Source organism: Xyrauchen texanus, chromosome 28 (genome assembly GCF_025860055.1).
Source record: "Xyrauchen texanus isolate HMW12.3.18 chromosome 28, RBS_HiC_50CHRs, whole genome shotgun sequence".
Classification (NCBI taxonomy): Eukaryota; Metazoa; Chordata; class Actinopteri; order Cypriniformes; family Catostomidae; genus Xyrauchen; species Xyrauchen texanus.
This window is the reverse complement of record NC_068303.1, coordinates 35,878,137-35,901,538: the sequence shown is the minus strand read 5'-3', so window position 1 is coordinate 35,901,538 and position 23,402 is coordinate 35,878,137. Positions and strand designations below refer to the sequence as shown.

At 40.4% G+C, this 23,402-nt stretch overlaps 2 protein-coding genes across 2 annotated transcripts; both read right to left on the bottom strand.

Annotated features, from left to right (window-relative positions):
• Positions 1-305: 305 nt before the first annotated feature.
• LOC127621723 (zona pellucida sperm-binding protein 3-like) lies at positions 306-4,607 on the bottom strand. The gene is made up of 9 exons (XM_052095439.1): positions 4,059-4,607; positions 3,858-3,976; positions 3,678-3,781; positions 3,428-3,605; positions 3,245-3,362; positions 2,106-2,188; positions 1,944-2,035; positions 1,848-1,862; positions 306-310 (listed from the first exon to the last, which is right to left on the bottom strand). The coding sequence occupies exons 1-9, from the start codon at positions 4,605-4,607 to the stop codon at positions 306-308; spliced, it is 1,263 nt and encodes a 420-aa protein (XP_051951399.1).
• Positions 4,608-19,907: 15,300 nt separating this feature from the next.
• On the bottom strand, positions 19,908-23,153 carry LOC127621722 (zona pellucida sperm-binding protein 3-like). The gene is made up of 9 exons (XM_052095438.1): positions 23,143-23,153; positions 21,217-21,751; positions 21,004-21,122; positions 20,828-20,931; positions 20,580-20,757; positions 20,395-20,512; positions 20,220-20,302; positions 20,044-20,135; positions 19,908-19,960 (listed from the first exon to the last, which is right to left on the bottom strand). Exons 1-9 carry the CDS (start codon positions 23,151-23,153, stop codon positions 19,908-19,910), a joined length of 1,293 nt encoding a protein of 430 aa, XP_051951398.1.
• Positions 23,154-23,402: the final 249 nt, after the last annotated feature.

Sequence of the window (23,402 nt, the reverse complement as noted above, 5' to 3'; positions counted from 1 at the left end):
CTTAACCTCCACATGTACAAATCTCTCCCCACATTGTGCTGCAACACTCTGTGCAGGGGCAGGTATCAAATCGTATCAAACCGCAGCTCAAATGGTACATCTATTTGTTGCGTTCTTATGACATTACGGGATAGTGTAATGTCAAAGGCACCACTGGACCTTGCATTAGCTGCTTTGAGTATTCCCAAACACTTGAAGAACCTTCCTAGGATCCAACCCAGTAGGACTCAATACAGGTCTTGATCTTGCAAAATGTTACATTCTAACATTTATTCTCATTTCATTTGAAATTCACAACATTTTTCTTATTCTATGGAGAAAAAAAAAAAAAGTTATTTAGCAGAATGTCCAACATTAGGGTTGGGTATCAAGTACAGGTTCTTGTCCAGAACCAGATAAATTTTTTTTAAAAGTACCAGGACCGTACGATTTTCATGACTTTCGGTTCCGTTAACCTTTCCTCTAAGTGCAATTTTCCGCCACTACACACAGCACTACCAGCATAATCCCAACGAATGACTTCTTTGAGCCATCTCTTTTGAATCTATACAGTGCAAAACAAAGCGCTACCATATATGATTTCTGAAAAAATTACTCTTAATTATCTGGTTCTTCTGAATCAGCAGCTCGAAACATACAGCGCTTCCTGTATAGTTTGAGTCACAAACAAATTACTCTTGAGCCAGTTCATTTTTATTTAGTCAAAATCACTTTTAAATCTGTAATATTTGGCAGTTACTGAATTCTTTACTGATGTGCAAGTTATGATTGTACTAGAAATAATTTTTTTTTTTTAAAAGGTTAGATAAAACTTAATCCTATTAAATATAGCAGTAATTTTACATTAAAAGTTAAGAAAAAAAAAAAAAAGCAACAGGAACTGGTTTTGCCCACGTGCTCTCACTAGGACATGTGCGACGGATGAGGGGCCATTCACATAAGGTTTCTATGCAGGAGTCTACCCCATTCTTCCAATGGTAAACACATGCTGGATGAACATCCTGGACTGCTGCGTCACGTCTTGCCATTTCTTCTGAATCTCATTCAGGACAGGAAAATGTATAGACAGTGTTAAAAATAATTTCAAGTTTCAAAACACATGTTGAGACTCCTTCAGTCATTGCACTGCACCTTGATTGTTTTTAGCACAAGTGACACTAGGATTTAACATGGTTCCCAGATTGTTCATTTAACCATATTGTTATCATGTTAGGATGTATACAAGCGTAGGTTACATTTTAGACCTACGGGAAGTCAAAATTCTGGCCGCAAAGGAGGTGACTTTTACAAAGTTTCAGAATTCCAGATTATTCTGCACAATGCAATCTTTCAGTGCTTGATAAATGTTTTTTCCTCAGCTCTAGTGTTCTGAGGAGCCCATCGTGCCTTTTTACAGTATGTTGCTTACATTGTATGTTGCTTCATCAGAATATAAGCTCCAGGTAAAAGACAGAAATATTGCTAATGTATATAAAACAATCCTCAAAGTAATACATGATAAATGGCAATCTGGAGAAAATGTTACTGGGTGGATTAGTTTTGCACACCACGTTCTGTAAAATGTACAGTATAGAAAGTATTATCACTGTATTGTGGAAACTGGAACATACATTAATAATCTTTATCAAGACTTTCACTGAACATTTAGAAAGTACTTTATTATTTGCAATTTCGCAGCATTTCCACATTAAGAACATGGCCAAATGGGGTCTCCGGCTACAATATTTGAAGCCTATACACTTGGTTTAAAATAAAGCACATGCAAGTCACTCATTCGATTTTTATTGCCAATGCTTGCAGCCCACAACATCAGCTAGAGATCAAAATGGGACCAATGGTTGCTTTACCTTCGGAGACAATGCCTGAGGAAAAAAGATAAAAACCTCAGAAGAGGATATTTAGGACCTTTCATTAATACAGCACAAAAGGATCAAATGAATTACCTAAACCAGATATGTCCCTCCCTTTCCTGCTGTAGCCACATGAGGAGTCACAGCACATGCACACCTGGTTATCAGCATCCGCAGAAGTCCATCTGTTGAGAGGGATGAAAACGGTTAACCAATCTGAAGTTAAATTGTCTAAAACATTTGGTTAAGACATACCCATTGTTGAAGGAGCAAGCCTTGCTTTCTGGACTCGTGGAGGTTGAAGCCATGACAGCTTTTAAAGCACATGTGATATAGATCTACAAGAGAAAAATCAAACAGGAGGCAAGTTACTAGACCAGGGTTGGGAGGGTTAATTAATGCTGTAAAAATGTCATTTTTACAGTAATCCGTTAGATTACTCAAGGTCAGTAACGTATTCTAAATACTTTGGATTACTTCAGCAACAAGTGCATGTAAAATGGCTAGAAATAGTATTTTAGCCTAGCGTAAAGCTGACAACTTCAAAGAATTCCTTCCATTGCTTCTGCTACAAATGTACAGCTGTCTGCTCAAATGCACTTTGGATAACATCATTTATATGTTTTTTTTTACTGAAAAAGGACCAAATATTAAATTAAAGCCAATAAAATGCAATGTAATCTCTTCAGTAATCAAAACACTTTTGGAATGAAACCAAATTACCAATGATTTAATTTGTAACTGTAGTGGAACAGTTACTTATTTAGTATTTTAAAATACGTAATCCCTTACATGTATTCCATTACTCCCCAACCCCAGGGCCATTTCAACAATAGAAGAGCTCAGGCCCATGAAACTGGATACCATTTACCTCAAAGACTCAGCTCCTAATTTTTATAGTAAATTTGCAGTAAGAATTCTTACATATTATATAGCCAATAAATTACAGGTGCAACATGCATCATTATTTGGTTTTCAATTTCACAAAAAAAGCCACTTTCCAAAAAAAAACAACAACAAAAAACCAAGTCGTCAAAGACAGTCAACTAATGTAGCAAGCGACTCAATTCGATTTTTGACTGGTAGACCACACAGAAGCAAAAACAGCTTCAATAAACATGCGCAGACTGCACAGCACTCACGTGCATAAAAATAGAACAATATTTCTGTTTCATCTTTTTGCAGTTCAAATCCCTGTGCAACTGTACAGGGACTTAGAACTAACTCAAACATGGTTTAAGATGGACAACTCCATTCATAGGCATGTGACCGGCTATTGACAAATATATTTGATGCTGAAGCAGTCTGCAAAGATGCACATGCAGCCCGTATTTTGGAACTACAGGAACAATGTCATTCTGCTCACTTGCAGAATTACAGCCCCCATTACGTACCGTGCCACTAGAAGCTTGCTGGAATCTGAAAGCTTCCAGCTGAAACTGCAGCTTTTCGCCCTGAACCCGGTGAATGAAACTGGAAGGAGAGCCTGTAAGCTTTGCATCAATCAGGCAGCTGAAGAAAGAACCACCTAGTTAGGCAATGTCTGCACATGGGAGTTTAAGAAAATCCTTACTCACCCATGGTTCTCAATAAAGGAATATCTTGGAACGGAGTTTACGTCAGCAACCGCAGTAGCCACACAGCCATCCACAAATACACGCAAAGGAACATGGTTGTACTGCTTCACTGAGGCTTCAATGTTCATGAACTCTCCCAGGAAATACTGATTGGATGGCCGCTCAAACATCCAGTCATCTGCAATAAAAAAAAGCTACATTGGTGACATCATTTCAGATCCGGTTCTAAAGATCACAAGACACTTATTACCAGTCATCAGCTTCAGGGTGAAGACCAGAAAATCCTCTGAAACTCTAGTAGCGGCAAAAGGAACCCAATTTGGCATCAAGACATTACTGCTCACATTTTGAAACCTAAGAGGTGTAAAACAGGGATTGAGTAACAACTTTAAGCAGAAGTGCTTTAACAACAAAAAAAAAAAAACCCTACCTTGAATAGTGACATTCAATTCCAACAGCAGCTGCATCAGCCCTTATAATGGGAGTTCCAGTTAAAGCCTCAGGGGTGTAGAGGAGGGTAAAGGTGTACACAAGCTCATTGTCCGTCATCTGAAAGTAATAAAGTAAAGAATGTGTCAGTGCAAAGACTCAACCCTCTATTAATGTAATGGACCTACAAGCAGTCACTCACCATTAGAGAGCTGCGACATGCCTGGAGTTCATTCTGAAAGATGAACACTTGAGCATCTGGATCTTCACCTACAGCTCCACACCCTCCTAGACTGAGAAATGAAGGATTAACCAGCTTGCCAGTCCCAAATAAGTCCTTCTTAATCTCCACATGCACAAAGTTCTCCCCACATTGTGCTGCAACACTCCGGGCAGTGTCAGGTAGCTTCAACTGAAATGGCACATTTGGCTGTTGGGGTTCTTCTGGCATTACAGGATAGCGCCAGTTTAACGGCACCACTGGACCTTGCATTAGCTGCTTGGACTGAGTATTCCCAGGCTCTTGAAAAACCTTCCTTGGATCTACACCAGGACTCAATGCAGTTTTTGGAGGCCTAAGATAAGCTGATGCTTGTGGATCTCGAACAACTTGAGCAGCTAAAACCGGTGGCTGTTGCTGCTGGAATCGTAATGGATCACGGACTTTTTGAAATCCTGACCACTGCTCCATAGACAAACCAACTGCAATAAGCAGCAGAAAGCTCACTCCACTGAAAGCCACCAACCCCATTGCTATGAAACTCTGAAATTCTCAGCATATCTGATGTGCTTCTGCTGTGCCTTTTTGAAGTGCAGGAAATTAAAGTGGCTCCACCCACTTTTGACAAGCTTAATGATTCATCAGACATGTTCATTTAAAGGGCCAGCACACCCAAAAGGTACAAATTTATTATAATTTATTTATTCTTATATAATTTGAAATCCACACAATTTTTCTAATTCTATGGAAAACAAAATATGTTATTTGTCAGAATGTCCAACATGCTCGCTTCCATAAAATGGAACAGAATTTAAACTGTGTGTGTAACGCTCCAAAAATGACAATTAAGTACCATAAGAATAGTTCATACAACTCATGCACTATATTCCAAGTCTTCTAAAACATTGCAATAGCTTTGTATAAGGAACAGATTACATTTTTATTATTATTCATTCTTCATTGAAAAGTTTGACTTCCCGTTGGTCTAAAATGTAACACGCTTATGTTACATTAAAAACTGTTAATGTCTCACATGCATGATGTAGCCTGCAACAATACACTACATAACATAACTGTCTCTGGAACTGTTACTGTTATGTCATGTTGCACTTCAGACCTGCGTTACTGACTGCTTCTTTATATAACGTGTAGTTTAAGATACACAAATTTTGATGTAATAAGTGTAATTTTATAAAAGAATAAATGCATTAATGAAATATGCCATCACATTCCTTGTTTGTTTAGAATTGCTTTTTAAAATATAGTTTAGAACAATATTTCATTTATGCCTCTAAAAAGAGTGAAACATACCTTTTACCAGAATTAAATTCTGATTTATTATATCTGCTCTGTAGAAACTTGAAATGATCTCATCATTTGGGAACAGACTGCAGAAGGCAGTATATTATTTCCCAAAAATTCCTCAAAAGTACTCAAAGAATCGTAACTGAAACCAGAAGCTTTAAGAGGAATCCTAACCAGAATCATTAAATTCCTTACGATTCCTATCCCTATCCACAATGCTCGCTTCCATATAATGAAACTGTACTGAAACTGGGTCTGTTATGCTCCAGAATGGACAACAAAGTACCATAATAATAGTTTGTACAACTTATGCACTGAAGTACATTCCAAATCTTCTAAAATGATGCAATAGTTTAGGAACAGATTGAAATACAAGTCAATATTCATTGAAAATGCTGCATTCTCCATAGCTCGTAGGCTGTGTTTACACGATTATAAAAAAATCAGATTTTTTTACTCATATCTGACACAGAAAAATCTGCAGGAGATCGGATTTTTTCACATCAGATCTGAGCCACTTCCAGATATGAATTTAAATCAGATACATATCCAACATCTGACCTACATCTAAACACATATATTCGATTGGCTTTTCTAACAGCATGTTCTTCTGAGGCAGATGTGCCTGTAGGCGCTCACAAAAAAACTCTTGAGGCAGAACTTTTGTACCCACTCCCTGTCATCAAATGTGTGGACTTGGTCCCACTACTCCTGATTTTTAGCCATATTCAGAAGGAATTAGGTTTATATGGGGATGTAGGGTTATGTAATTTATACCAGAGCATCTCACTTTAATACCGTGCAAATTGGCCATGTCAGTAATTTTCCCAGACTGCACATTCCCACGCCAGTAAAAATTACTGCATGTTTACCTACTGTAAAACAGCCTGTAAAAATAACCACAGGTAATATTAATCCAGTGCAAATTAATAAAAAGCCTGTAAATCTGTACTTTCCAGCACTTAATATAAAATATTTACTCATGTAAAAGAAAAACAGAGCAGTTTCTGATTGTGATTTGAGGGAGTCTGGGAAATTGTGTTGAGCACCACATTTAGGAACATTAAATTACATAAATATGAAGAGACTGTCCATTTATTATTTCAAGACTGTTTAAGATAACAGGCTATTTAATGACACCAGTTCTGTTGCATTTACACATAGTAACCAGTTTCTTATAAATCACAGATACACAGTATATGTTCCGGTTTAATATTTCCTGCATAATTAAAATCACAGTATACATTTTCTAAAAGTTAAATTCCATGTGACAACGGTGTGTAAATGCTGTCGTCAACACACCCTCATTGCTTATCATGTGAGAATCAGTCATAAATATTAGACATCCACAGTAATAATTACTTTATGGACATACAGCATGTCAGGAATACAAATACTGTCCGAATAGGGCTTTAACCACACTTTTTGTATAACCGATGTTGAATTAAAGCCATGCTTACCATGGCAGCAATAAAAACCTTGCACAATCTCATGTAATTTTGCTTACTTTTTAAAATATGAAATAGCTCAAGGCCATTCAAAACCCAAGGGTTAACAGTGGCACTCAAAGTGAAAAGCGATCAGCACCGGAATCATTGGAGTTTGGATGGGAGATTATGTAAACAGATACGAGTCATGTCTTCAGGGAAAAGTAAAAGGTGGAAACAATTTAAAAATGTGCACATACTAAAAATTGCACATCCAAACGAAACCTGCCAGCACACAGGATTTAAAAAAAATGCATCAAACATCTAGTGCTTTGGTCCTAATAGAAGCATGGTTTGAGCCAAACTGTAATCTACAGGTCTATCATGCCTAGTCATGTAAACACAAATTAATTTAAAAATCTGTGTTAGTCAAGAGCCTGTAAGATCCATGCTCAAATGAGCAGCAGTTACAGTAGAGCACACAACAGCCCTTGATGCTTCTAGCTTCCCTGAACAGCTCTCAGACATTATACAAGTTATGAACCTGCATTTTAAGTACACTGCAAAGAGACTGCTGCAAATCACTTGAACAATATAAACCACCAAGAGGGTGAGAAGAAAAAACAAAGAAAATATTGGCTTTAGGATTTATTAGCAACTTTTCAAGCCACATGTCAGTCAGAGATTACAATAGGGCCAATGGTTGCCTTACCTTCTGAAACTAGGCCTGCAAAACAAACCCACATACATGTGCAAAGTTACTAAAATGTATAAAGGTTGTGACCCTGGAGAATTGCATAAAAAAAAAAAAAAAAAACTACCCAAATCAGAGAGTGCTCTCCCTTTCCTGCTGTAGCCACATGTTGAGTCACAGCACACGCACACCTGGTCATTGTCATCAGCAGATGTCCATCTGTAGAAAGGGGGGAGAAAAAAAATTAAGTTGCCAACCACTTGCATTCAGAATGGGCAAGTAATTTGGCTGGTCATACCCATTGGCAAAGGAGCAAGCCTTGCTCTCTGGGCTTATGGGGCTGGAAGCCATGACTGCTTTTAGAGCACATGTAATGAAGACCTACAAAAGAGGATGTGATCAGACAAAGGGGAAGGAAACATGATCAATGAAACAAATGTTCACCTACAAACTTAAAAAAAGGCTTATTACATACAGAGCCATTATGGGCTTGCTGGAATCTGAAAGCCTCCAGAAGGAACTGCAGCTTTTCACCCTGAACCCAGTGAATGAAACTGGAAGGAGAGCCTGTAAGCTTTGCATCACAAGATAAACACTTGAGCATCTGGATCCTCACCTACAGCACCACAGCCTCCTAAACTGAGGAATGAAGGATTTACCAGCTGGCCAGTCCCAAAGAAATCCTTCTTAACCTCCACATGCACAAAACTCTCCCCACAATGTGCTGCAACACTCTGGGCAGGGGCAGGTATCCGCAGCTTAAATGGTGCATCTGGCTTTTGGGGTTCTTCTGGCATCACAGGATAGTGCCAGTTCAAAGGCACCACTGGACCTTGCATTAGCTGCTTTGACTGAGTATTCCCAGACTCCTGAAGAACCTTCCTAGGATCCAACCCAGCAGGACTCAATGCAGGTCTTACAGGCCTAAAATTAGCAGATGCTTGTTGATATTGAACAGTTTGCTGGGGGGCTAGAACTGGTGGTAGTTGCTGCTGGAAATTTAGTGGATCCTGGCCTTGTTGAAATCCTGACCACTGCTCCACAGACACAACAACTGCAATAAGCAGCACAAAGCCAATACAACTTAAATCTACCAGCCCCATTGCAATAAAACCCTGAGTTTCTCAGTATACCTGATGTGGCGCTGCTGTGCCTTTTTAAAGGGCAGCAAGTTAAATGGGCTCCACCCACTTTTGACAGGCATAATGATTCAGCAGATTTGTTTAGTTAAAGGGCCAGTAAACCCAAAATGTAAAGGTTTGTCATTAGGCTCGTTTGAGATGCCAGATGCCTCACCTTGAAAGTAGATGAAAGTAGGTGGCTGCAGTCAGGATATGAGTGAAATAAGTGCTGTCAAATTGGACAGTTCTCAAGTTTCATAGTTGCCCGCCACTCATGAGATCCAAGGCAGCTTTGTTTCTGATAAAGTGGATGTAATTTAAATTCTGCTGCTCTTAATATGAATATGATGAAAAAGGCAACCAATGTAGCCAACCTGTTATTTAATTCCCCCCAAAAGCTGGGTCAAGTAATTTTTATTTGTATAGAGCTTTTCACAACACACATTTCAAAGAAGCTTTACAGAAAATTATGCTTTTACAGAAACAGCTGTAATATAGTAATTTATTCAAGTCAAAATAATGTGGTTTCATAAAAAACATAATTGTATTTAGCACATTCAAATAAAAAATAAATGAATAATATTTATATTTAGACCTGGACCTTGGATTTAGGATGATCCCACCAAACCTAACCAAAATTACCTGCAGGTTGAACAGCGATGCACCTCATCATATACGTTGTATATGACATAACGTTGACGAATGTTGTCTCGTTTCACTGTGTACTGTACTAACTGTATATGGTTGAACGACAATAAAAACAACTTGACTTGACTCTATCTCTGCCTGCAACACCTCTGTCAATTGATGGACTACACTCTTGAAATGTAATACATGGACTATTATTGAACTGCCAACAAAAGCTTTCATCGGCCAAATAACAAAGGACAATGCATCTATGTACATTTTGCAGTTAATCCAGGATTGACTTCAAAGATATTATCATTAATCTTAAATTTCATTAAAAACTTTTCATTTTTAAAACACAGAACCTTAACGCATAATGTACACATTTAAAACCATGACTTGCACTGCACATAATTAACTAATATTGGTATTATATTCATGTTGTTTATCCAGAGGGGAACTGGCCCCCACAGTGGTCTGGTTTCTCCCAAGGTTATTTTTCTCCATTTTATGTTCCTTGCCTTAGTCGCCTTCAGCTTGCTCACAGGGGTTCTATATACAATAATTATTTAATTTCTATACACATTTTACAATCATATTTAATCAAAATACACAATGATCACTGTAAGACATTACAGATAATACAGTTTAATATTTTTGGTTGTTTTTGTTAATGCATGATTTCCTGTAAAGCTGCTTTGAAACAACATGTGTTGTGAAAAGCGCTATACAAATAAAAATGACTTGACTTGACTCTGGGTCTTTTTCATCCATTGTTTGTTTAACCCTTAAATGCATGGGAATTTTACCAAACACCTGGCACATATATCTATCAAAAATGTATCTACAAAATGCTCATATAGTGTAAAATATAACATATTTTCAATAAAATTAGAAAGGAAAAAAACCTTATTAAATATATATTTATGTTTTATTTTTCATATATCAAAGAGAAAATTAAACAAATCAGAACAAATCCAGAACATTACTTTCATGATATAATTTCATGAGATGCATCTGGCTGTTAAACACATGTTGAGCTACACATAACACATTATCTACAATCAAGTATTTTCAGATTTATTTAGTCTACACAATTTACATAATTTCAATAGTATACCCAAATGTCAAATCTCAAATGTAAATAAGTCAATCACTCAAACAACAGCACCTGAGTAAGAAATAGCATGTATAAACACATCTGGGATACAGATAATTCACCATTGTTGCACAGAAAATAGTATATAGAAAATAGTATAACATGATATAGTATTTATTTGAATTAATATAGTACTAATTTCACTTGTAATAAGCAAATAAATAGATATCCTGTTATAGTCTATAAAAAAAGAAAAACACTTTTACACTATGGGCTCTAGTGAGCCTATACATTCTTGGTACTTAAACCGTTTTAAGATTAATTTGATTCAATTTCGGATTTTTGTAATTTTTTTTGTCTTACACAATTTAAAAGAGATAGACTGAGGAACACTAAAGAGGTTTTGGCACAACAAAAATGGATGAGGTTCAGGGGGTGAAATGAGGTTCCACGTCTCTAAAGTCCTGAGGCATGCTTTAATGGTTTATAAAGACACATATATGAGATATTTTATACAATCACATATCCCATAAAGAGATCACACTGTCAGATTGTTAAGAATATTCACAAATAATCTATAAACATAAAAACATTATTAGATTATTAGAAAAACATTAATATAATCTTAGAATTGTGAACACCTTAACCTCTGTTATGTCTGCTCCCCCACCGATCATTATCAAGCCTTTACACTGTCTTTACAAGGTTCAGCAACTAGTGGACATCAGTGACATTCCAAGCGGGGGAGTTTAGCTGCATGCTAGAGCAAAGAATGCAGGAATATTAAAACACTACTTTCCCCCATAGGAAATGGACACAAAGCCCAGATCAACAGACTTTCTTCATTAAATTATAGACAAACTGTTCTATAAATTCACATGTATATCCCCAGGACATTGTGTATATGATAACTATTGTCTTTTAAAGTATCTTTCTGTATTGTATACTGTTTTAGGCATGCCTTGATAGATCTTCCAGATATTGTACAATTAGTTCTGCCATGTTTTCTATCAAATTAATCCTTGTGTGACATCCTGCATAATGGTATATGTGTGTGTGTGTGTATATATATATATATATATATATATATATATATATACACAAACACACACACACACACACACACACACACAATTCTGACATATGTGTCTGACATATATATGGCTGTATATTAATCAGAGCATAAAAGGGCTTAAACTAACCCCAATCATGCAAAAGAGTCGGCTTCCAAACAAAGGAACATTTCCAGCTTGGAAATTGCACCGTTCTCATTCGTCAAACCAGACTTGAGAGGAGGGACCTCCATCCGAAGTTAAAAGACATGCCCCACCCCTTTCCCCTGACTCTCTTCCCTCTGCTACTGTTCGTGTGGGACCGGGACCATAAGGTCTGACCAACACCTCAAGCCATGCGTAACTTCTTCTACCAAAGATTCAATGAACACCACAGTTCATCATAATTTCTTCATTCAACGCAGAAGAAATTGGTTGCAACTTCAACACCATCGACCCAAGGAACCATCAAAACGTTCACCTGCGAATGCATCTGGGTGCTCTCTCAACAGCCAAGGCAATTGTAAGTATCGTAGCAGTAGCTAAGTGAACGTAGGTTTAGTATAAGAGATGAAAACCACTTTGTAACAAAGGTGCTTTTAAATTAAGAAACAGATGGTTCCCTCAGATGGTTAAGATGACTTTTTACATAACTGCATGTGGCAGCGGGGGCGTGGTCAAGCGCCCGTCCGGGAGAGAAAAGCGGTAAGGGCGCTCACACCTGAGCTAAATTATGTCTAACACCTGTCTCTAATTGCAGTAGCGTGAGGGAGCGGATAAAAAGCCAGCAGCCACAGAGCATGGGAGAGAGCCTGACACAAAGCCAAGAATAGTTGTGTGTGATACAGCAAATTAACTGTAATAATAAAGCTTACCCCTTAAGCTGACATCGGTTTCCGTCCCTTCCTTGGTCCGCTTCACACTGGTGCGAAACCGGGAATAGAAGGAACATCTTTTTTTCCAAGTTATGGAGCAGAGTCACCCCATAGAGTCCTCCCAGCTGGCGGAAGTCCTCCAGTCCTCGCTACTCTCCATCAGGGACACCAACAGGCTCTGGTGGAGCTCCGACAGGACCAGGATCGCCGGTTCTTTGAAATAATGCAGGCTCAAGCAGAAGACCGGCTGGCCATCCAGAGCCTCCTCAGCCAGGAGGCTGCTCCAGACGCAGCCAGCGACCACGGACCCCAGCGCCACACTGCCCCCACCCTCGCTACAGAAGATGGGGCGGCAGATGATCCAGAGGCGTTCCTGGACCTCTTTGAGCGCACGGCGGAAATTTGGGGTTGGCAGCGACCAGTGGGCAGCCGCCTCGTCCCTCTCTTGTCGGGGAAGCACAGCTCGCGGCACAACAGCTTCCGGCAGCAAGCCTCCTGGCTTATACCGACCTGAGGAGAGCCATCCTGCAACGGGTTGGTCGGAGTCCAGAAGAAAGTCACCAGCTCTTCCGGGCCTTGAAACTGGATAAATCCGACCGCCCGTTTGCGTTCGCCCAGCGGCTCCGTGATGCCTGTCGGAGGTGGCTGTTGGCGGAGGACCGCGACGTCGAGGAGCTGGTCGATCAGGTGGTACTGGAGCAGTTTGTCCAGTGCTTGCCCCGGAAAACGGCGGAGTGGGTCCAGTGCCACTGCCCGGCGTCGCTGGAGGAAGCCGTATGGCTCGCAGAGGACCACATGGCGGCGAATCCCAGGGCGGATGAGCCCTCTCTCTCTCTCTCTCTCTCCCCTTCCCCTGTGTCTTCCCCTGTCTTTCTCCCCTCCCCTCTTCCCTCTCGTTCTGCTCTCTCCCCAGGGTCCGTTCCTGCCCCCACAGGCGCGGAGGATTCCGCAGACCAGCTTCCCGGCCGTGGGAAAACCCGCCTACCCCTTCCCGTCCTTCAGCCGCTCTCCTCCTCAGGTGGAGCGCCCGCCAGCTACGGGTGCGGCCGTGGCGCCTGGGCCGGTCTGCTGGAGGTCGCGGAGACCCGGACCACTTCGGGATCAGTGTCGCTGATGGAAATAGGGGCGGTGGTGCGGGTCTCCGACTTCCCGCAGGCTGCCCCGATCGGGCTGGAGCGTGCCGTGTTCGGTAAGGATCCAGGGGGTACATACCAAGCATTGTTGGATACCGGCTGTAACCAGACCACCATCCACCAACGCTTGGTTCAACCCGGGGCTTTGGGTGTAGCTAAACTGGTGAGGGTGAGGTGTGTGCATGGGGATGTTCACAAGTATCCCATGGTGACCTTGGCGATTAAATTCAGGGGAAAAAACCATAGTGTGGAGGCAGCGGTTAGTTCCCGCCTCACCCATCCGCTAATCTTGGGTACCAGTTGGCCGAATTTTAAAGATATTTTAGAGGGTGTTTGTGCGGATGGGTCCTGCATAAAGAGGTGTGCGGAGCTCAGACCGGAGGTAAACAAAAACTACAATCTTAACACTCCGGTTACTTGTGGAGGCCAACTCTCACCGCGGCAACTCACAGAGGTTTCTGGATTACAAAAGGAATTTGCGGATGTGTTTTCCCCTCTACCGGGCCGTACAACCATCATACAGCACCACATCGAGACCGAGCCGGGCGCGGTGGTGCGTTGCCGCCCCTATCGCTTACCCAAACATAAAAAGAAAATAGTACGGGAGGAATTAGATGCAATGCTTGATATGGGCGTAATAGAGGAATCCCACAGTGATTGGTCCAGCCCGGTTGTTCTTGTTCCCAAGAGTGATGGGTCTGTTCGATTCTGTGTGGATTACAGAAAAGTTAACGCGGTGTCTAAATTTGACGCGTACCCAATGCCCCATGTTGATGAACTGCTCGATCGGTTAGGTACTGCTCGATTTTATTCGACCTTGGATTTAACAAAGGGTTATTGGCAGATCCCCTTGACACCAATGTCCCTTGAGAAAACAGCCTTCACTATGCCGTTTGGATTACACCAATTTGTGACGCTTCCTTTCGGTTTGTTTGGGGCTCCGGCCACGTTTCAGCGACTCATGGATCGGATCCTCAGACCGCACACCGCGTACATGCAACATGCAACATCTGAGGGCCGTCCTGAGATCGCTGCGGTGGGCGGGGCTCACAGCAAACCCTAAGAAGTGCGCGATTGGGCGTGTGGAGGTACGGTATCTGGGATTCCACTTGAGTCATGGCCAGGTGCGTCCCCAAATTGATAAGACCGCGGCGATTGCGACTTGCCCTAGACCTAAGACCAAAAAGGGGGTGAGGCAGTTCCTGGGGCTGGCTGGCTATTACAGAAGATTTGTGCCTAATTATTCGGATGTCACCAGCCCGCTGACTGACCTCACTAAAAAGGGGGCTCCAGATCTGGTCCAATGGTCAGAGCAGTGCCAACAGGCGTTTACACAGATTAAAGCTGCACTTTGTGGGGGCAGCTTTTGCATGCACCTGACTTCTCTCTCCCTTTTGTTTTTGCAGACGGACGCTTCAGACAGAGGGCTGGGAGCCGTACTCTCGCAGGTGGTGGAGGGAGAGGAGCGCCCAGTGCTGTACATAAGCCGGAAGCTCTCCTTAAGGGAGACTAAGTACAGCACCGTAGAGAAGGAGTGTCTGGCCATCAAGTGGGTGTTCCTCACCCTCCGATACTACCTGCTGGGGTGGGCCTTCACCCTCTGCTCGGATCATGCCCCACTGCAGTGGCTCCACCGCATGAAAGATACTAACGCCCGGATCACCCGTTGGTATCTGGCCCTCCAGCCTTTTAAGTTCAAGGTGGTCCACAGACCGGGGGTGCAGATGGCTGCCGCTGACTTCCTCTCCAGAAATGGGGAGTGGTAGGCAGGCGGATGACGCCCGGCCTGAGTCGGGCGGTGGGGGTATGTGGCAGCGGGGCGTGGTCAAGCGCCCGTCCGGAGAGAAAGCGGTAAGGGCGCTCACACCTGAGCTAAATTATGTCTAACACCTGTCTCTAATTGCAGTAGCGTGAGGGGAGCGGATAAAAAGCCAGCAGCCACAGAGCACAGGGAGAGAGCCTGACACAAAGCCAAGAATAGTTGCAAATTAACTGTAATAATAAAGCTTACCCCTTAAGCTGACATCGGTTTCAGTCCCTTCCTTGGTCCGCTTCACACTGCATTTTCCCTATTCTGTTCCGGTATCATTTTATTTCCACTTTTCCTTTTCCCATGTAGGAGTTATTTCGTGTGTACAGTCAGGTCCATAAATATTGGGACATTGACACAATTCTAATCTTTTTGGCTCTATACACCACCACAATGGATTTGAAATGAAACAAACAAGATGTGCTTTAACTGCAGACTTTCAGCTTTAATTTGAGGGTATTTACATCCAAATCAGGTGAACGGTGTAGGAACTACAACAAGTTTGTATATGTGCCTCCGACTTTTTAAGGGACCAAAAGTAATGGGACAGATTAACAATCATAAATCAAACTTTCACTTTTTAATACTTGGTTGCAAATCCTTTGCAGTCAATTACAGCCTGAAGTCTGGAACACATACTGTAGACATCACCAGACGCTGGGTTTCATCCCTGGTGATCCTCTGCCAGGCCTCTACTGCAACTGTCTTCAGTTCCTGCTTGTTCTTGGGGAATTTTCCCTTCAGTTTTGTCTTCAGCAAGTGAAATGCATGCTCAATAGGATTCAGGTCAGGTGATTGACTTGGCCATTGCATAACATTCCACTTCTTTCCCTTAAAAAAACTCTTTGGTTGCTTTCGCAGTATGCTTCGGGTCATTGTCCATCTGTACTGTGAAGCGCCGTCCAATGAGTTCTTTTGGCTGAATATGAGCAGATAATATTGCCCGAAACACTTCAGAATTCATCCTGCTGATTTTGTCAGCAGTCACATCATCAATAAATACAAGAGAACCAGTTCCATATGCAGCCATACATGCCCACGCCATGACACTACCACCACCATGCTTCACTGATGAGGTGGTATACTTTGGATCATGAGCATTTCCTTTCCTTCTCCATACTCTTCTCTTCCCATCACTCTGGTACAAGTTGATCTTTGTCTCATCTGTCCATAGGATGTTGTTCCAGAACTGTGAAGGCTTTTTTAGATGTTGTTTGGCAAACTCTAATCTGGCCTTCCTGTTTTTGAGGCTCACCAATGGTTTACATCTTGTGGTGAACCCTCTGTATTCACTCTGGTGAAGTCTTCTCTTGATTGTTGACTTTGACACACATACACCTACCTCCTGGAGAGTGTTCTTGATCTGGCCAACTGTTGTGAAGGGTGTTTTCTTCACCAGGGAAAGAATTCTTCAGTCATCCACCACAGTTGTTTTCCGTGGTCTTCCGGGTCTTTTGGTGTTGCGGAGCTCACTGGTGCATTCTTTCTTTTTAAGAATGTTCCAAACAGTTGATTTGGCCACAACTAATGTTTTTGCTATCTCTCTGATGGGTTTGTTTAGATTTTTCAGCCTAATGATGGCTTGCTTCACTGATAGTGACAGCTCTTTGGCTCTCATATTGAGAGTTGACAGCAACAGATTCCAAATGCAAATAGCACACTTGAAATGAACTCTGGACCTTTTATCTGCTCCTTGTAAATGGGATAATGAAGGAATAACACACACCTGGCCATGGAACAGCTGAGCAGTCAATTGTCCCATTACTTTTGGTCCCTTAAAAAGTGGGAGGCACATATACAAACTGTTGTAATTCCTACACCATTCACCTGATTTGGATGTAAATACCCTCAAATTAAAGCTGAAAGTCTGCAGTTAAAGCACATCTTGTTCATTTCATTTCAAATCCATTGTGGTGGTGTATAGAGCCAAAAAGATTAGAATTGTGTCGATGTCCCAATATTTATGGACCTGACTGTATGTTTTTAGATTAGTTATGTGTTCGTATTTTAGCTAAAATTTTTGTGGACATTCTTGCGAGTTGATTCTGGTCTGTTTGTAAATCAATGTAAATTTAACGATTCGATCTCAGCTCCATGCTAAGGAAGAGTTAATATTGTGTGGCCACGAAAATCATCCTTTCTGGATGAACAGATAAATTGATTGTAATATTAATTCAGCTACATCAAGTTGATTCTATTAACCAATCCAAATGTTCATAATTAATTATAACGAGATATGATTAATTATTCATGTTTCCCTTTAAAATATATTTTGGCTGGGTATATTTTGATAAATAATCTCATCCCTTTTTCTAAAAGATTTTGCTTCAAAGCTATACCTATATGTGTAATAGTTTTGTCAATAAGCCATGAGAATATTATTACTCCAATAAGAGAATGAATCATAATTCTCTTATTAAAGCCAATTCCCTACAGTAGAAATTGTGAGCTGATACAACGAGAGTTTGTATTGTGATTTTAATGGTGGAGAATTTTATTCAGACAAATAATCTAGTTATTTGTCATTTATCTAAATTATAACAGTTGTCAAACGCAACTGATTCATTATATTATACATTTCCTTACATAGTAAAGTAGAAATAGGATTGTTTCATTTAATTCTTAGCTCACACATACTGTTTCCCTTAGAAATAATGTAATATACATGACACACTAACCCGTGCAGTGTACATTTATCATACCAAATTCGCTACGTATATTGGTGTGAGAATTTGGGCACTTTAACGGATTACGGTTTATTTGTGCATGGTGGAACGCACTGAATTTAAATATGTGTCGATTAAACTTTTTTTCACTGGCGTTGTTTACTATGGCAACAAAAGTTCACTGGAGGTCCTAAAGAGACTCTTCCGGGGCACCTAACCGCATATGCGCAACCTGCCGACGTCATATTGTCAACACAGTACAGCTAAGCTAATAGCATAACACAACACCACTAACCTAACCAGTTAGCAAACTTTCATTGAAACCCCTAAAAACGCTACATAGTGCACAGCTGTATTTAACTGATGAAACGAGTCACCTACTACAATTCTGTGTTATCTAATGATTTACACTTTGTGGTTTGTTTTGATGCAAATTAGTAATTTATTAGTGCATGGTATCAAACACACCAAATAGCAATGATGTAATACTCAAGCCCAGACTCAGCCTTGGTCTCAAGACCATATTTTTATGGTTTTGTTCTTGTCATGGATACAACCCACTCCGGTCTCCAAATCGACGAGTGTGGAATATATTTTTTTTTCTCCAGACCAGTCGAATTTAGTCTCACATTGCTGGGTCTGTAGCTGTTCAATTGGCCAAGAACCGCCCATTTAAATCAGGACTAATCACAGTCAGTTTTGTCATGACAGGGTGTTTAGGGGTGGGGTTATCGGAGATGTTTCATGCCATAGTGTAAAAAAAAAAAGTCTGGTTCCGGAAGTAAAAAATGACATACATTTTTTCCATAGACAAATTGATTTTCAAAGGTAACTTACAACCTTTAAAGAATGACCTTGAGCTCAGGTTGTTCGGATGGTATATGCTTCCGTTGAAGCCATCTTTCTGCATCAATTCAACTTTTTATAGCATAATTCTTGGTAAACAACTACATTACCCATGGTCCAGCAGAGAAAGCTTCACCAATCAGAGAACCACCCAACCAACAAAGCCTGCCTCAGAGTAACTTTATTTTACCATGGCAGCAGGAAGCCAAATTATCTTGTGCAATTTTGCTTACTATTGAAAATATGAAATAGCACAAGTCTATTCAAAAACAATGGTGAACAGTGGCACTTTATAAGTAAAAGTGATCAGCACCAAATTCATTCGAGGTGGACGGGAGATTTATGTAAACCGATAGGAGTCATGTCTTCAGTGAAAAAGGCAGAAATATGTCAGTTTAAAAAAAAAATTAAGCCCTGCAGTGTAAACTTAGTCTACAAATGTAAATAGAGCCTTAAAAGCAAAGTGCAGTTTAATCTTTATGGTTCAGGGTGTCCTGTTCCTTCAGTTGCATGTTAGAGCTCTTGCCTGTATCATGAAAACAAGATTTGGCAGGGCTATCAATCAATTAAAGTATGATCCGATAGAATTTTACAAGGTTTTGTGGCTTTAGAGGAGTCATATGGACCACTTAATGGAACTTCGCTTGACAGATTTCATTTCCGTCTTTATGACGGAAGCATAATATTCTGCCAAGTAAATAATTTTATGCAGGGAACACTTAACTTGGTTAGATGACAATTTGAGCAAACAGTTTCTTTAAATCCCTTTCCTTGCCACAAGAGACAACAAACAAATCTCAGCTCTGATGTAAACAAGTCAAACTTGAAGTTAAGTGCTTTGGATCTAATAGAATCATGGTTTGTGCCAAACTGTAATCTACAGGTTTCACACCTGGAGTCATGTATAACCATACTGAAAACTAATTTAAAAATTAGTGTTAAAGTCAAGAGCCTGTAAGAATCATACTCAAATGAGGAGTTACAATAGAGCACCCAACAGCCCTTGATGCTTCTAGCTTCTCTGAACAGCTCTCAGACATTATACAAGTTATGAACCTGCATTTTAAGTACACCGTTGCAAATCACTTTAGTGGACAATTTAAACCACAAAGAGGGTAAGGGAAAATAAAAAAACAATATTGACTTTAGGATTTATTAGCAACTTTAAGCCACATGTCAGTCAGAGATTATAATAGGGCCAATGGTTGCCTTCCCTTCTGAAACGAGGCCTGAAAACAAACACACCACAAACAAGTTACTAAAAAGGTGTAAAGGGTGGTGACCCTGGAGATTTGCAAAGGAACAAAATTACCCAAATCAGATAGTGCTCTTCCTTTTCTGCTGTAGCCACATGTTGAGTCACAGCACACACACACCTGGTCATTGTCATCAGCAGAAGTCCATCTGTAGAAAGGGGAGATAAATATTTTTTTTTAAAGTGGCCAACCACTTGCATTCAGAATGGGCAAGTAATTTGGATGGACATACCCATTGGCAAAGGAGCAAGCCTTGCTCTCTGGGCTTATGGGGCTGGAAGCCATGACTGCTTTTAGAGCACATGTAATGAAGACCTACACAAAAGAGGATGTGATCAGACAAAGGGGAAGGAAACATGATCAATGAAACAAATGTTCACCTACAAACTTTAAGGCTGATTACATACAGAGCCTTTATTGGATTGCTGGAATCTGAAAGCCTCCAGATGGAACTGCAGCTTTTCACCCTGAACCCGGTGAATGAAACTGGAAGGAGAGCCTGTAAGCTTTGCATCAACCAGGCACCTGAAGTAAAGGTACTCAAAGTTAGGCCAAGTCAGAACATGGGTGGATGATGGGAGTTCATACTAACCCATGATTCTCAATAAAGGAATATCTTGGAATGGAGTTTACGTCAGGGACTGTAGTAGCCACACAGTCATCCACAAAGACACGTAAAGGAACATGGTTGTACTGCTTCACAGATGCTTCAATGTTAATAAACTGACCCAGGAAATACTGATTGGATGGTCGCTCAAACATCCAGTCACCTGCAATAAAAAGCCACGTTGGTGACTCAATTTCAGATCCAGATCTAAAGATTCCACATGCCTTCATTACCAGTCATTAGCTTCAGGGAGAAGACAAGAACATCCTCCGAAACCTTTGTAGCAGCAAAAGGAACCCAGGATGGCATCAAGATATTGCTGCTTACATTTTGCAGCCTAAAGAGTAAAAAAAAAAAAAAGCCATGTAATCTGGTTTGAAGCTGCTTCAACACAGAAAACTCGATTTACCTTGAATAATGGCATTCAATTCTAACAGCAGCATCATCAGCTCTTATGACAGGAGTTCCAACTAAAGGCTCAGGGATGTAGAGGAGGGTAAAGGTATACACAAGCTCACTGTCGGTCATCTGATAGCAATAAAAGTCAAGAAAGTGTTACTTGACAGACTGTACAGTAGCTTCACCGTAAGTGACTAAATTGGACCCTTAAGTAGCCACTTACCATCAGAGAGCTGTCACATGCCTGCAGTTCATTTTCAAAGATAAACACTTGAGCATCTGGATCCTCACCTACAGCACCACAGCCTCCTAAACTGAGGAATGAAGGATTTACCAGCTGGCCAGTCCCAAAGAAATCCTTCTTAACCTCCACATGCACAAAACTCTCCCCACAATGTGCTGCAACACTCTGGGCAGGGGCAGGTATCCGCAGCTTAAATGGTGCATCTGGCTTTTGGGGTTCTTCTGGCATCACGGGATAGTGCCAGTTCAAAGGCACCACTGGACCTTGCATTAGCTGCTTTGACTGAGTATTCCCAGACTCTTGAAGAACCTTCCTAGGATCCAACCCAATAGGCCTCAACGCAGGTCTTACAGGCCTAAAATTAGCTGATGCTTGTTGATATTGAACAGTTTTCTGGGGGGCTAGACCTGGTGGTAGTTGCTGCTGGAAATTCAGTGGATCCTGGCCTTGTTGAAAGCCTGACCACTGCTCCACAGACAAGCCAACTGCAATAAGCAGCACAAAGCCAACACAACTTGAATCCACCAGCCCCATTGCAATATAACCCTGAGTTTCTCAGTGTACCTGATGTGGCTCTGCTGTGCCTTTTTAAAGGGCAGCAAGTTAAATAGGCTCCACCCACTTTTGACAAGCTTAATGATTCACCAGATTTGTTTAGTTAAAGGGCCAGTAAACCCAAATATAAAGGTTTGTCGTTAGGCTCGTTTGAGATGCCAGATGCCTCACCTTGAATGTAGATGAAAGTAGGTGGCTGCAGTGAAATAGAGTGAAATAAGTGCTGTCAAATTGGACAGTTCTCAAGTTTCATAGTGGATCAGCCACTCATGAGATGCAAGGCAGCTTTGTTTCTGATAAAGTGGATGTAATTTAAATTCTGCTGCTCTTAAAATGAATATGATGAAAAAGGCAACCAATGTAGCCAACCTGTTATTTAATTCCCCCCAAAAGCTGGGTCAAGTCAAGTAATTTTTATTTGTATAGAGCTTTTCACAACACACATTTCAAAGAAGCTTTACAGAAAATTATGCTTTTACAGAAACAGCTGTAATACATTAAATTCATCAAGTCATAATAATGTGGTTTCATAAAAAAGATAATTGTATTTAGCACATTAAAATAAAAAATAAATGAATAATATTTATATTTAGACCTGGACCTTGGATTTAGGATGATCCCACCAAACCTCACCGAAATGACCTGCAGGTTGAACTGCGATGCACCTCATCATATACGTTGTATATGACATAACATTGAGGAACGTTGTCTCGTTTCACTGTGTACTGTACAGGCCAAATTACAAAGGATAATGCATCTATGTACATTTTGCTGTTAATCCAGGATGGACTTCAAAGACATTATCATTAATCTTAAATTTCATTACAAAAATATATATTTTTATTTTTAAAACACAGGACCTTAACTCATAATTTACAAATTTAAAACCATGACTTGCACTGCACATAAATAACTAATATTGGTATTATGTTCATGTTGTTGATCCAGCGGGGAACTGGCCCCCACAGTGAGTCTGGCTTCTCCCGAGGTTATTTTTCTCCATTAACCAACATCTTATGGTGTTTTATGTTCCTTGCCACAGTTGCCTTCAGCTTGCTCACAGGGGTTCTACATACAATTATTATTTAATTTCTATACACATTTTACAATCATATTTAATCAAAATACACAATGATCACTGTAAGACATTACAGATATTACAGTTTAATATTTTTGGTTGTTTTTGTTAATGCATGATTTCCAGTAAAGCTGCTTTGAAACAACACGTTTTGCGCTATACAAATAAAAATGACTTGACTCTGGGTCTTTCATCCATTGTTTGTTTAACCCTTAAATGCATGGGAATTTTACCAAACACCTGGCACATATATCTATCAAAAATGTATCTACAAAATGCCCATATAGTGTAAAATATAACATATTTTCAATAAAATTAGAAAGAAAAAAACTTATTAAATATATATTTATGTTTTATTTTTCATATATCAAAGAGAAAATGTAACAAATCAGAACAAATCTAGAACATTACTTTCATGATATAATTTCATGAGATGCATCTGGCTGTTAAACACATGTTGAGCTACACATAACACATTATCTACAAACAAGTATTTTCAGATTTATTTAGTCTACACAATTTACATAATTTC

Coding starts and splice junctions, on each gene's coding strand:
- LOC127621723 (XM_052095439.1), bottom strand. CDS start 4,607: ATGGGGTTGGTGGCTTTCAGTGGAGTGAGCTTTCTGCTGCTTATTGCA. Junction 3,977..4,058: donor CATGTCGCAGCTCTCTAATG/GTGAGTGACTGC, acceptor TATTACTTTCAG/ATGACGGACAATGAGCTTGT. Junction 3,363..3,427: donor TCCTTTATTGAGAACCATGG/GTGAGTAAGGAT, acceptor TTCTTTCTTCAG/CTGCCTGATTGATGCAAAGC.
- LOC127621722 (XM_052095438.1), bottom strand. Junction 20,758..20,827: donor CTCCCTGAAGCTAATGACTG/GTAATGAAGGCA, acceptor TTTTTATTGCAG/GTGACTGGATGTTTGAGCGA. Junction 20,303..20,394: donor AGCAATCCAATAAAGGCTCT/GTATGTAATCAG, acceptor TCTTTTGTGTAG/GTCTTCATTACATGTGCTCT.